Below are 13,296 nucleotides of genomic sequence, written 5' to 3'. Positions count from 1 at the left end.
TATCGCAGAAATATGAATTCGATCCTAGCCTTCCTGTAGAAGATAAATAAAATGATAGATTTAAAAAATATCCCACGTATAGATGTTGTAATACAAATAGGTGAGAACATGACCTATAGAAAATGATATTGCGATCCTAAAAAAGGTGACAATCGGTTGACAAATGTATTTGTATAATGTACTCTATAATGGGTTGTTAAAAAAGTCTTGCGGTATTTTTATTGAATTTTTTTTTTATTGAAATTGAAATGAATTTTTGATGACTCATGCGTAGCTCTTGACCGATGCTACGGCTGCTACTATTCCGGTCTCTTTCGACCAATTCAGCGATTTTATCGTAATTTTCGACGACAAGCCTTCCGGAGCGTGGCGCATCTTCAACCACCTCTACACCAGAACGAAAACGTTGAAACCATCTTTGTGCGGTGGAAATGGAAACTGTGTCGGGTCCATAAACTGCATAAATTTTATTGGCGGCTGAGATGCATTTTTGCCTTTATCGTAGTAGTACTGTAAAATATGCCGTATTTTCTCTTTATTTTGCTCCATGTTTGCGACGCTATAACTCACGAACGACTTAAAAGAAACGACAATCAATCAAACACGTGTTAGCACGTGAAATGAGCTTTCCAAATCCAAAAAGGTATAGCATGACCCGATGCGACGAATAAAACTAGAACTACGCGCTTTGAGCGCCAACTAGCGAAAATACCGCAAGACTTTTTTGACATCCTATTATAAGTTCATCGAAATAATTTCACTCAAACCATAACTGACTTAAAAGTACCAGCTGCCCAATGTCTCTTAAGGAGGTATTCTTGTCTAGGGTTTTGAAAAAATCGATTTTTTTTGCATATCTTGAAAGTTTAGACTTTCAAAAATATGACCTTGAAAGGATTTTTCAAAATTCGACTTATTTTCGGAGATACAGCCGATTTTGTGACGTGGCGTCCCTGTTCACTAGAATTGTCTCCTAAACTTTAAACGCGTTTTTCTCAAAACTGACTTTTTCGGAACGATACCCACGATTCCTCAGGTTTTACTGGACCGATTTACTTGAAATTTTTATAGAGTTTTCTTTATAGGCTTGTCTATGGTTGGAACTAGCCCCATCACCAAATTTTTATTTTTATTATTTTTAAAAAATTCGAAATAGTCAGAAAAAGTGATCCAAAAAAAATTTTTTTTTCAGGCAGTCGCCATTTTGTGAAAAAATTTTTTTCCACTTTTCCGTAGTTCCAGCCATTGCGACATTATTATAGATTAATAATCTTTTTTTTCAGATAACTAGAAGGGTTGAAATCATGTGTGTGGTCACGTGGAAATTTTTAGGGACCCCCACTTCGTCAGCTCATAATTTTTGAAACTTTTTACTTTTTTTAGTTTTTAATTTTTTTTGTACTCTTCTAGAATTAACAAATAACTAATAGAAAAATGGATAGTAAAAATATTAAGTGCCTTTTTTTACAACACTTTAAAACACCTGAAATTCATGCTTCTAGACCAGAATACCCCCTTAAAATAGGGTATTGGTAGTCGTGGTATATGTCCCTCCTCTTCCGGCTGAAGGCTAGGCATTCGCATAGATAATGTTCCAGCGTTTCATCATCCTGCGCGCATTCCACGCATTCAGCCGAATTCATTTTTACAATTTTCTCAAGGAGAGGTCTTAAGGCTAGATGTCCTGTGATGATCTTTACATTACTGCTAAGCTCCCTTTTGCCTAAGAGTAGGAGCTTTTTGGTCTGTCCATTATCAACACTAACCCAAAGTAACTTTCTCAAGTAGAGGTCTTAAAGCTAGATGTCCTGTGATGATCTTTACAACACTGCTAAGCTCCCTTTTGCCTAAGAGTAGGAGCTTTTTGGTCTGTCCATTATCAACACTAACCCAAAGTAACTTTGTGGTATGCCATGTGTTGCTTGTGTTCCAAGACCAGAGGTGTTCCTCTAGGGTCCACTACTTCACACAACCCTTAAAGTAGCTGAATGCACTGAGGCAGCGTAGGGTATTGTATCTCCAGCTGTCCCAAGAGTCTTCTGACTTTTTATTTCCTTCTACTCCTATATACGAGGTGCCCAGATAATATTAAGTGTGTTTCCTGCTAAAAGTCTATTTATTGACTTCTTTTGTGTTTCCTTGAGAATATCTATTAAAGGCACTAATTCAACATTACTTGACTTCAATTAGCATTATTTGAGTGGAAGCTTCTAGTGGCAAAATCGTTTTACACCAAATGATCAAATCATCTGGTTTGCACAGGTTTTTCTATTGTCTATATAAGTCCGCCGAGAAAAGTTGTAGGTGAAAATCATCCACATAATTTACATACAAGTGAATTGACTTTTTGAGGTTCTTTCGTCACAAAATTGGGTTGGGGCAGTTTGAATATCTAGCAGTTCTGTTTAAGTATATTTCATCCTTATTATAAGTATAACTAAGCAAGAATAAACGTTTTTATAGTATTATGTTGAATATGCTCAAAATAATATTTTCATTGTCTGTACTTGATTATTCATTAAGGTATCGCTTGCACTCTAATCTGTTTGCCATTTTTAACCGTTAAATTAAGGAAGTAAAATTGATCTCTCTGATTGCAATACAAATCCGCATCAGGCATCAGATCAAAAGTCAATCACGCCGGACTATTGCTTTCCACGAACATACATACATACAAAGTAGAACGAGCACTCACGGTGTGAATGTGTGCCCGCTTATATAATTTTATCGCTTACGAGTACACAAACAATTGTATTGTTAAAATGGATTTCAATAATAATTCCGAATACTCACCCAGCAGATCATTGACGCCGGCGAATGTCATCACCAGGGATGCAACGAATAAATCCGCTATCGCTAATGACGCCAGAAATAAATTGCCGATGCGTCGCAAACTGCGTTCCGTATAAATGGCGAGGCAGACGAGTATGTTGCCGGCGACCGATAGAAAAATCAGCACTGACAGGAAGATGCCTGCGGGGTGTCATGTGCGTTCCCCGGATGTCGATGAAGTGAGGTGAAGTCGGGCAAAAGGAAAATCAGCGTGAAAACTTATTGAATGGCGCGGCAAAACGCATACTAGCACAGCACAAATACTTATGCATACGAACGATCAAATATGTGAAATGATGTGTGAGTTATGCGAAAGTCAAATAAAGAAGAAGTTAAAAAACGGTAAAATAAACAAGTGCATAAAGAAAAAGACGAACATCAAAATATAATCAAAAAAGTAGTGTCGTAATGCATTTTGTTGAGGAAGGTAAAGTAAGCACAACTAAGCTATAGAGAAACAGAGAAGAGAAATAAAATTTGCGAGCTAAGGTTGAAGTGAGCAGCTTGCTAGCCAAAATAGAAATGACAGTGAATTTCAAATGTCAATCGGTGCAACAGACGACGGATGCAGGTGTCAGAACATGCGACATGCTAGCATTCGGAAACTGTTCTTAGCAATTTGTTTGTGTTTTTGAAAATATGCATATGTGAACAAAACATAAAAGTGTTTCTCAAAATTCTCGAATAACCCAAAACTTTTTTGTGAGCGGCAAATAATAATATCTTACTGAACATTTATATAACTTAATGGCAATTCACGTTTTTTACTCTAAAATACAGCGAGCTCTTGCCTTTATTCCCAGTTTTACAAGGTCTGTCAGGACTGCTAAAAAAAACAACAAAAAATTAATATTTTTCAAAAGTTATATTTTTTTATTCAAAGTAGTTTCCTTGTGCTTCGATACAGCGTTTAGCCCGGTCAATTAGCATTTCACAAGAGTGTTTAAGGTCATTTTTCGGAATGCTCTTGAGAATATCGGTCGTCGCCTTTTGGATAGCTGAAATGTCCTGAAACCAGTGTCCTTTCATGGGCAAATGAAGTTTTCCAAATAGGTAAAAATCACAGGGTGCCAGATCAGGTGAGTAGGGTGAGTGATTAATGGTTAATATGGAGTTTTTCGTCAAAAAATCAGTGACAAGCGTCGACACGGCGCATGATCGTGCAACAGGCGCCCGGACCCTGCCTTACGGTATTGTGATCGAGCACAACGAATGCGTCACAAAAGATGCTTCATACCAAAGTAAAACACAGCATTAATCGTTTGGCCAGGTGGACGAACTCTCGGTGTACAATACCCTCGGAATCGTAAAAACAAATCAGCATTGTCTTTATTTTTAACTTCTGAAGACGGCCGACTTCTGATCGTCACAGAGGTCCTCACGACCTTTTTGGAATCGCTTAAACCACTCATGCAGATTACTACGGGATAGGCACTGATCACCATAAACTTTTTTCATCATTTGAAATGTTTCAGTAAACGTTTTCCCAAGTTTGAAACAAAAATGAATATTTGCTCGTTGTTCAAAATGCATTTTACGACCGTTGACCAAAAGCTGCTGTCACTTTTTGATCGATAACATCGATTGTAGTTATCCAATTGTCTTAAAATTTTTACAAAATGTCAACAAGAGATCAAACTTTTTATTTCATATACCCACCAATAGGTGGCATTTGTATTTAAAAAGTTCTGTTTCTTTTGCCACAGACCTTGTATGTACGTTGCAGATTCTGGTTTCGATTCGAAACTTTCGATTTTGTTTTGGTTCTTGATATTAGAAAAACTTCTAGGTAAAACTTTCCGATTCCTAATGCAATGATTGCTTGACTAGTAAAGGGTGATACAAGTGGAGGTACTTTTTTGAATAGAATATTTTTGACAGATCACGCGTGAGGTATGTCAAGCTGTCATGTTATTTTCACGTTCACGTTCTGTAAAGAACCCATGCTTCACTCAACTCATGGTCAACATACTCATGGACAGCGTACTATTCGCAACACCATCACCCATCTTGAGACCCAATTCTCATTATTGGATAATATTCGACCGAATAGACCGCATTGAATAAATTATAGCAGCCGTTAAAGAGAATGTACACGAAGACCGTGGATAATCGATTCGGCGCCGTTCGCAGCAACTCGGGCTGACGTGTGAAATGACTTGGCGCATTTTATGTCGAGATCTTAAGTTGAAATTAAACAAAATCGCTTCGCTCTGTGGGCGCTTGAAAAGTCCAAGAAGATGCGAAGTTTTCGAGCGAAATTTTGTTAAGCGATGAGGCTCATTTCTCGCTCAATTGGTATGTAAACAAGCAAAATTGCCGCATTTTGGAGGACGAGCTGTCATTTCATCCAGAAAAAACAAAAGTTTGGTGTGGTTTGTGGGCCGGTGGAATCATCGATCCTTATTTCTTCAAAAGTGATGCCGATGAGAACGTAACCGTTAAGGCGACCATTATCTCGTCAAGATAACAGATTTTTTGATGCCTGAAATTGAATCTCGTGATCTCGGCGACATTTGATTTCAATAAGACGGCACCACTTCCCACACATCGCATCAATCAATGGATTTATTGAGAGAATATTTCGGTGAGCAGATAATTTCGCGTTTTGGGCCAGTCAATTGGTCACCAAGATCATGTGATATCACACCGTTAGACATTTATCTGTGGGAATATGTAAAGTATAAAGTCTAGCGGACAATCCCGCTTCGATTTACGCCTTGGAGCAAAGCGAAGAATACTGTAGACTAAATAGCTGTCTTATTAATGAGAAGAACCTCAGCATTGAAAAGACGAAATAAAACTGGACGTTAATATGAGTCCACTTTGGCCAAGTTGCGAATAATTGCAACGTATATTTTAGTTCAGAAAACAATAATTACTAGAAAACTAAAGTTCAATTAATACATATGTGTTGCTTCAAACTGAGTGTTTGTGCGAGAATTACATATGTAGTTAGGTGTATGTAGATGCTTAAAATAGTGAGTGAAGTTTTGGTGTGCACTTGATAGACATTCAACGACATTTACTTTACCAACAACTAAAATTGACACAAGAGACACCGCATCAGGATCCTCACCCACTATCGTATCGGCTTCGGATGGATTTATCCACGACGTGTCATTGAAGTATGAAGTCAGCTGAAACAAAATAAAACATTGACCATGTATTAGTGGAAATTGCCAAAAACTGTTTTTGTAATATTAATACAAATATGTACATATGTATTGTAAGTTGAATAATGGCAACTCTCGATTCTATTTAGCATAGTTGTCTTAAGAACTTTACTCTTAGCTGCTCTTTTCTGAATGAAATGACAGAACACAAAACAAGTAAAAACGTTAACTTCGGCTGCACCGAAGCTAATATACCCTTCACAAGTGCATTTCTTTTAGTAACTATGTGCTCAGTTTGTATGGAAGCTATACGCTATACTAATCCGATCTGAACAATTTGTGAAGAATACCACGTCAAATACAAAAGTTTTCCATACAAGCCCTTGATTCCGATCGTTCGGTTTGTATGGCAGCTATATGCTATAGTGGTCCGATATCGGCAGTTCCGAAATATGAGCAGCTTCTTGCAGGAAAAATAACGTTTGCAAAATTTCAAAACGATATTTTAAAAACTGAGGGACTAGTTCGTATATATACAGACAGACGGACAGACAGACAGACAGACATGGCTAAATCGACTCAGCTCAACGTACTGATCACTTATATATATACTTTATAGGGTCTCCGACGCTTCCTTCTGGGTGTTACAAATTTTAAATTTTAGAGGAAACCGCCTGAAAAAAGAGGAATCGTGGAAATCTCAAAAAAATCAGCTAATAGCTGTTCTGTTAGCCCCACATATATTGTTAAGCAGACTATATGAAAGATAACACATTATAATTCGAACAACGACTTCTTCGTTCTTGAATACCCACACGCTTTATTTTATGCTTGCTAGTCATTCTTCTTCTAAAAGGCTGCCAGATGTTATTAGCATCACGCGTAGACGCGAATATTTGCCATCAGCTGAGCAAAGCCAAGTTAATGGCAAGAAGCTTGTTTTACATCATTTTCATAATCCTTTTGCTTTTCGCACTTTGCATTTTCTGGCTACGGCGACTCTTTGCGTTCGCTTGCAATTTGCTCACAAGTCAATTTGCCATCATAGCTGCCAAGTTTCTGTCAAAATATGACAAGAACTGACAGCTCAACTGTGTGAATGTGTGAGTGACGGCAAGAAAAAGCCATTTGCCAACACCTCGTACAGACACGAAGGAGAAATATTAGTGGGAGCGAGAGTTTTAGGTTCCTAATGCAAATCATTAATCATTAGCAAACCGCAGACAAGACGTGCTAATATTCAAAGCTCTAGCTGCTGTCAGAATGCTACCATAAACACATTGAAACAGCTGACGTCACTGCGGTAGGTTAGAGAAGTGCTTGCTGTCACTAATTGCAATCACTAAACTAAATTTCAAATGAAAATGAGTAAGTGCTTATGTACAGGGTTGCATTTAGTCTACAACAGCTTTTTGACATTTTACATAATGATTTAATAGTATAAAGTTGAAAGTTGTCGTAAACTTTTTGGAGCTGGAGCATTGGCCATTGTGCCAACGCTGCTTTAATAAAATGTGTTATTCGAAAAATTGTCTTTGTTAAATACTTCTTTGGTCGGAATTTAAAAGATAACGCAACAGATTTTAGTAACCCTAAACTGCCATTCATAAATCAATTCTTTCAAAACTCTTTTCCAGTCACACAATGCGGCAGAAGATAGTGTTAGAATTGGTAGCCGCACCCTCTCTCCTTAAGTGATCGCTCAGCAATTTGGCGAAATGTACAATTTCATAGTCTGCGGTGTAACGGGTTCGTTGGCGAATTTGCACATTAAGCAAGTCTCGTGGTATGAGGCTTGGCATGAGCACAGGCAGCTGGAAAGCCAGCCAACGTAAATTCGCTGTAATTGTTTAGAGCTTTAAGCAATTCTCTATCCTAACACGCACACATAAACACAGTTGTTCATATGTACGTAAGTGTGGCATGCAGTTGATGTGTCGGTGGGTTTGTTGATGGCTGGTCAGCTGCTCTGTGGTTTGCTGCCACAAATTTAATCAATTTACTAACCGCAAGTTCAGTGGTTACACAATGGAAGTGAGGCGTGTGTGTTTAGCACTTTGGGGTTAGAAAGGGTGCTACTATAGGTTAGGTACTGCATACGCAATTTGATATGACCATTCGGACGAAGCATGCAAGAAAGTGCATAAGTCCAGACGGTTCATAATTCTTAGGTCCTTCGTGACGTTCAGTTCACTCCTAAATTCACGGGCACAGTAATTGTTTAGAACGGATACCTATGTCTTCCGTGGCTTATGTAAAACGCATCGCGAATTTTGTATTTCTTATGAAAAGCCTCATTTATTTATGAATATCTATTTTGTTCTCTTCAAAGTAATCAACCTCGGATATATTGCAATTCTTCCAACGTTTTTTTCAGAATCTTCAGACTTAGTTCATGCGGCAGACTTTATTTGGTTGATTGAGATTTGGTTTCCGGCAAAAAATAAGCTATTTTTAATAATCCGCACCCATAGCATTTTCGATAAGGAGTTCATTAATCAATTAACCGATCTTTGCTCGATTAAATTAATCAATTAAGATCGATTTTACACACAAAATAGTAATCTTATTTTACTGCATTAATTCTTAATCGAATTCAAATTGAGTTAAAATTTGGCTGTAAATTGGCTGTGTTTAACACTGCGGGTTGTGGTTCAGGTTGTAAATTAGGTTCTGTACATTGACAGAGTAACAATCAGCTGAAGAATTTTAGTCTAGAACAAATACGAAGTGGAGAACACAAGCAATTATAACAGCTGATCGTTAATCGAGCCAATCGTTAATATAGTAGCCGGCTGTGCGAAAGACACACATTGGTTTCTCTATTATAGTCTTATTGTACTAAATTAATCAAGCGAGGCTTCATGAACGAGTTATTTAAGTTGTAAAATATATCGGTTTTGGTGCTAATAACTTTAAAATGCAACAGTTATTGCCCGGCAATGAAATATTGTTCGAAGCGATCTGACGAAGTGGAGAACTTGCGATTAAAATTTGACTCACCACGCTAAGTTCAGGTATATAGGTATAACTGAACATTTCATACTGTCAGAACTTGCAAAGATTACAGTCAGGAAAGTACCTTTAGGTACATAGTGTTTGTTAAAGCAAAAAAGATGCAAGAACAAGTAAGAAAGAGCAAAGTTTGTGTGCAACCGATGTATTTTATAAATGTATTTTATATTATATAACTCATACACTGACCGACATATTCGGCACAAGACTTGTTCGAAAACGAAAACCATTATCTGTAGTATATGAAAGTTGGGATAGTATCAACCGATTTTATCTATTAACTATTATCATGCATACACATACTTAGTAAATGTAACATAACAATGTTCCCTGGGTTTCACTAAGACACTAAGTCCGCCGGATGTTCGAAAACCTTGATATTAGTTATATGGGGTTATATCTGCTATTTTAGACATAAAGACACACTGTTATGAGTAAAACACACTCTTTAATTTTTATTGAGATTACTCAAATGTTGGCCAATATATGTACTTTAAAGTCACCCGGAAGTTCAGAAACATTTATAATAGGTATATAGTGGTTCAAAAGAACAACAAGCCTCGGATAAGCGATCCCCCTTTTGATGACGACCATGGCAAACGAAATAAGGACTACGAATTGAAGGTATGCACCTGGAATGTCCGGTCCCTTAATTGGGAAGGTATCGCCGCCCAGGTGGTTGATGTCCTCGTCCAAATAAAGGCTGACATCACCGCCGTCCAAGGAATGCGATGGACGGGACAAGGACTGAGACTAGTAGGTCCTTGTGGCATTTACTACAGTGGGCATATAAAGGAGCGCAAGTTTGGTGTGGGTTTCTTGGTGGGAGAGAGTACTATCATTCATATCGAGGAGTGCCGTGTTTCAGCGGAGAGAAAACAGACTGTCTACCTCGCAACGTTACGATCGACCACAACACGTGCGGGATGGAATAGATACCGAAAGTTGAAGAGGGAAGCGAGACGCATTTTCAGATAGAAAAAGAAAGAGGCCGAATTGCGTCAGTATGAAGAGCTTGATAAGCTGGCCGACAGGGGTAATGCTCGAAAATTCTATGAAAAAATGCGGCGGCTTACAGAAGGTTTCAAGACCGGAGCATACTTTTATAGAACCCCAAACGTGATCTAGTCACCGATTCCTAGAGCATACTTAAATTATGGAGGGAACATTTCTTCAGCCTGCTGAATGGCAGTGAACGTACAACGCGAGGAGAAGGCGAACCCGATTCCCCAATCGATGACGAGGGAGCAGACGTGCCATTGCCCGACCATGAAGAAGTTCGAATAGCAATTACCGGTCTGAAGAACAACAAAGTGCAGGGGGCCGATGGATTGCCGGCCGAGCTATTCAAACACGGTGGCGAAGAAGTGATAAGGAGCATGCATCAGCTTCAAGACTCCATGTGGAATATTTAGTTGTAATTTGCCATCAAAGATGTCAGGCTATAATAGACAACGCGAAACATTGGGTCAGGTATTGAATAAACGTCAACTATAAAACATATTTCATATATATTTTTTAACAACTCACAGATTGATCCCATTTTGTTCACTGCTTTCGTCCTTTTATGAAAGAATCAATATAAAATTGCTTTGAAAATAATTCGAAATCAGGTTTCTCCAACTAATTTAGTTTTAATAAGATTGATGAAGTGGCAGATACCCACATTAGGTATTAGCATTCCCCCCATTTATGAACAATCTAAAATTGATTTAGTATAGTAGGTTTAATGGATACTTTCTTCGTTTGCAGCCTAAAGCTGATTCAGCATTCGAAGTCGGAAAGTAGGCAGTGCTGAGATATTGCTAAGAGATCGTGTTTTTTTTTAATTTAGAAATATTGTAGCAAGCAACCCTGGTTTACATAACTACATAATTCACTGGAATTTTTTGTGGATATAAAAGTAGTTCCAAACGAGCTCAACGCAAATTCCATCAATACTGTTTGAAGGATTAATTCCGGAATGAATTGCTGTATCAATGGAATGTTAAAGCCTTAAATACTTAGCTGACCGCATAATACACGGTAAAAAATCGTTTCACCAAGTACTTCATTCAATTGAGTTTTTTGCAAATAGCAAAATAATTTTAAAGCAAATATTGTAGCACGTGGCGTATGAGCAACATTGCAGTTTAAAATGCATGAAAAGTGGTGTGTTGATTGAAAAGTGCATAAAAGGAAATTCGACCATAAAACACAAATAATACCGGGCAAATGCGTAAAAACCGCAATGCTACAATAATAATATATAAAGGGTTATTTAAAAGCGCGTTGCGAGGTGTTGCTTCATTCAATTGCTTCAGTCTGTGTGTGCATTCTACACGAAGTTATAGCCAATTAGTATACTACAGTGTGTTATGCATGTATGTATGGATATAGCAATGGATGTATTGAAAGCAAACACATTTTCATCGGCTCAGCACTGATGGATTTACGCTGCTGCAACTGTGGTTACTTCGCTACTTTTTCCGCTTTCACTTTGCCTCGAAGTTGGTTTTGCTCATTTGTTTTATTTATAAATTAACGATTGTAATTGATTTAATTGTTTACTTTAGTTAATGCAATATTGGCTACAAAAAAACAAGGCGTATGCATTTAATTTAAATAGAGAAGGGATAACAATGGCGAAATGAAATGAAAACAATAACCGTTAATGAATAATGTATACTTGTATTAGTGCATACTTTGCGGACTTATGCAATGGCATTGGATTTTTATAACTTTAATTAAACACAAATATTGGCATGCCTACACTTTACAAAGAAAACGAAAATGAAAATTTACTCATGCCAATAGGGCAAAATGATATTCATTGGAATTCAGTGATGCGATTATGTTAATCTTTTATTCTCTATTCATTAGTCTTGTTATAGTTATTGTTAAGATATTGAAGCCAAAGCGGAGTATTAATTTAATACAAAAGCGAAAATCAGCTCTGCTTCTGAACTGAGGGGTAATAAGATATTTTGGATCTCCTTATTTTATTAAAAAAGAAAAAATTATATGAGATTCTAAACAAAAAGAGTTTCTGCTCTAAAATTTGATTCTTAACCTTAACAGGATTATTTGAACCTGACTCCATTAACCGAGCGAAAACAAGTAAGGAAGTGCTAAGTTTGTGTATAGCCACACATTTTATAATCTCCTCACTTGCTTCTTGAAATGATCAATATATGTAAATAAATTCCGATAAAATACTTTGAATTTATATTCAGGCTGCCCTATAACTCTATATCTATCTGGATAGATATTTCAACTCGTTTCGTCATTCTGATCATTTATATACAGATTTATAACTCTATATCTATCTGGATAGAATCAACCATTAGATGAATGAAAGTAGCATGACTTAAGAGCTTAATGAAAGCAATAAAATACAGCGTGATAATGGCTTTTAAATTTCGCTTAAAAGTTGGCGTCTTTGATTAGTATAACTCGTTAGTTGTCTAATAGCAACAAAGGAGATTATGGAAATAATGTCCAACCAAAATAAGTTCGAACAAAGTTATGACATCCAATGTCCAAAAAGGCCGGCGAGATTATACTTAAACTCGAGGAGGTTCAAAAATTAAAAGAACTTCACTCATGAAAGAGTTGCAAAAGTGCCTAATAAAAAGTTGCCACCACTGACCTTTGTTATACGCTAGTTTAGCTCGTCTTTTAAACTCTGGACGGTGAAGCCGTTCATTTTTGACAGTCTTGTTTACTCGATTCCACTTTTAATATTCTGCCAAGTTCCCATCACTTGTATTTTGTTGGACGAATCTTTGTTTATGTTTGCCAATTGGTGTGTTTTTACCTAACTAAACGTGATCTGTTTCTCAGATAGTTTTGTTTATCTTCCTCCAACACGATACTCTTAGGGATGTTCGCAAGTCCTCTACTCTTTCACTTAGAGCTCTACAATGTTGTGTGTTTAGTGAATTAAAAGAAGCGAAGGAATATGCTCGGTGATAAGAGAGGACAAAACAAAATTTCCTATTTTATAAGAGTTATATTCTGTGAACTCAAAACTCCCTTTTACAATAATGTTCAAAGATTGCGATATTGCAAGAAATTGAGATCCAGAGAGTTGAGATATTATTGATAATATCTTTAGTTACATTCAACTGGTAATTTCTCTTACCAGCTTGAAACTAAGACTTTAAATTAGATGCTGCTGTGTTACGGTAAGCTCGATGAAATTCGCTTAAGCTGTGGCAACTACGAATACAATTATGTATGTATGACAAGAAGCAGTTGATGGTAAACATTTTCTAAAATATTTTCATTTTGTAAAATGAGTGATGAGAATCCATTACGCTTAGTAAATATTACCTGATAAGAGGTCCTA

General features: G+C 37.1%; 1 protein-coding gene across 2 annotated transcripts in view; it reads right to left on the bottom strand.

Annotated features, from left to right (window-relative positions):
* Window positions 1–13,296, bottom strand: part of LOC126766544 (dopamine receptor 1) — a 227,081-nt gene that overhangs the window by 163,044 nt on the left and 50,741 nt on the right. The window contains exons 2-3 of one of the 2 annotated variants that reach the window (XM_050484301.1): window positions 5,867–5,972; window positions 2,794–2,973 (exon numbers count right to left, since the gene is read on the bottom strand). In XM_050484301.1, the coding sequence (XP_050340258.1) occupies window positions 2,794–2,973; window positions 5,867–5,972 (286 nt within the window). The remainder of the gene's footprint in view (window positions 1–2,793; window positions 2,974–5,866; window positions 5,973–13,296) is intronic. The other variant, XM_050484302.1, reaches the window with a different exon arrangement.

This window comes from Bactrocera neohumeralis, unplaced genomic scaffold, assembly GCF_024586455.1.
Source record: "Bactrocera neohumeralis isolate Rockhampton unplaced genomic scaffold, APGP_CSIRO_Bneo_wtdbg2-racon-allhic-juicebox.fasta_v2 ctg165_3, whole genome shotgun sequence".
In the NCBI taxonomy this organism is placed as follows: domain Eukaryota; kingdom Metazoa; phylum Arthropoda; class Insecta; order Diptera; family Tephritidae; genus Bactrocera; species Bactrocera neohumeralis.
Note: the sequence above shows the minus strand (reverse complement) of the source record. Positions and strands in the feature narration are given on the sequence as shown.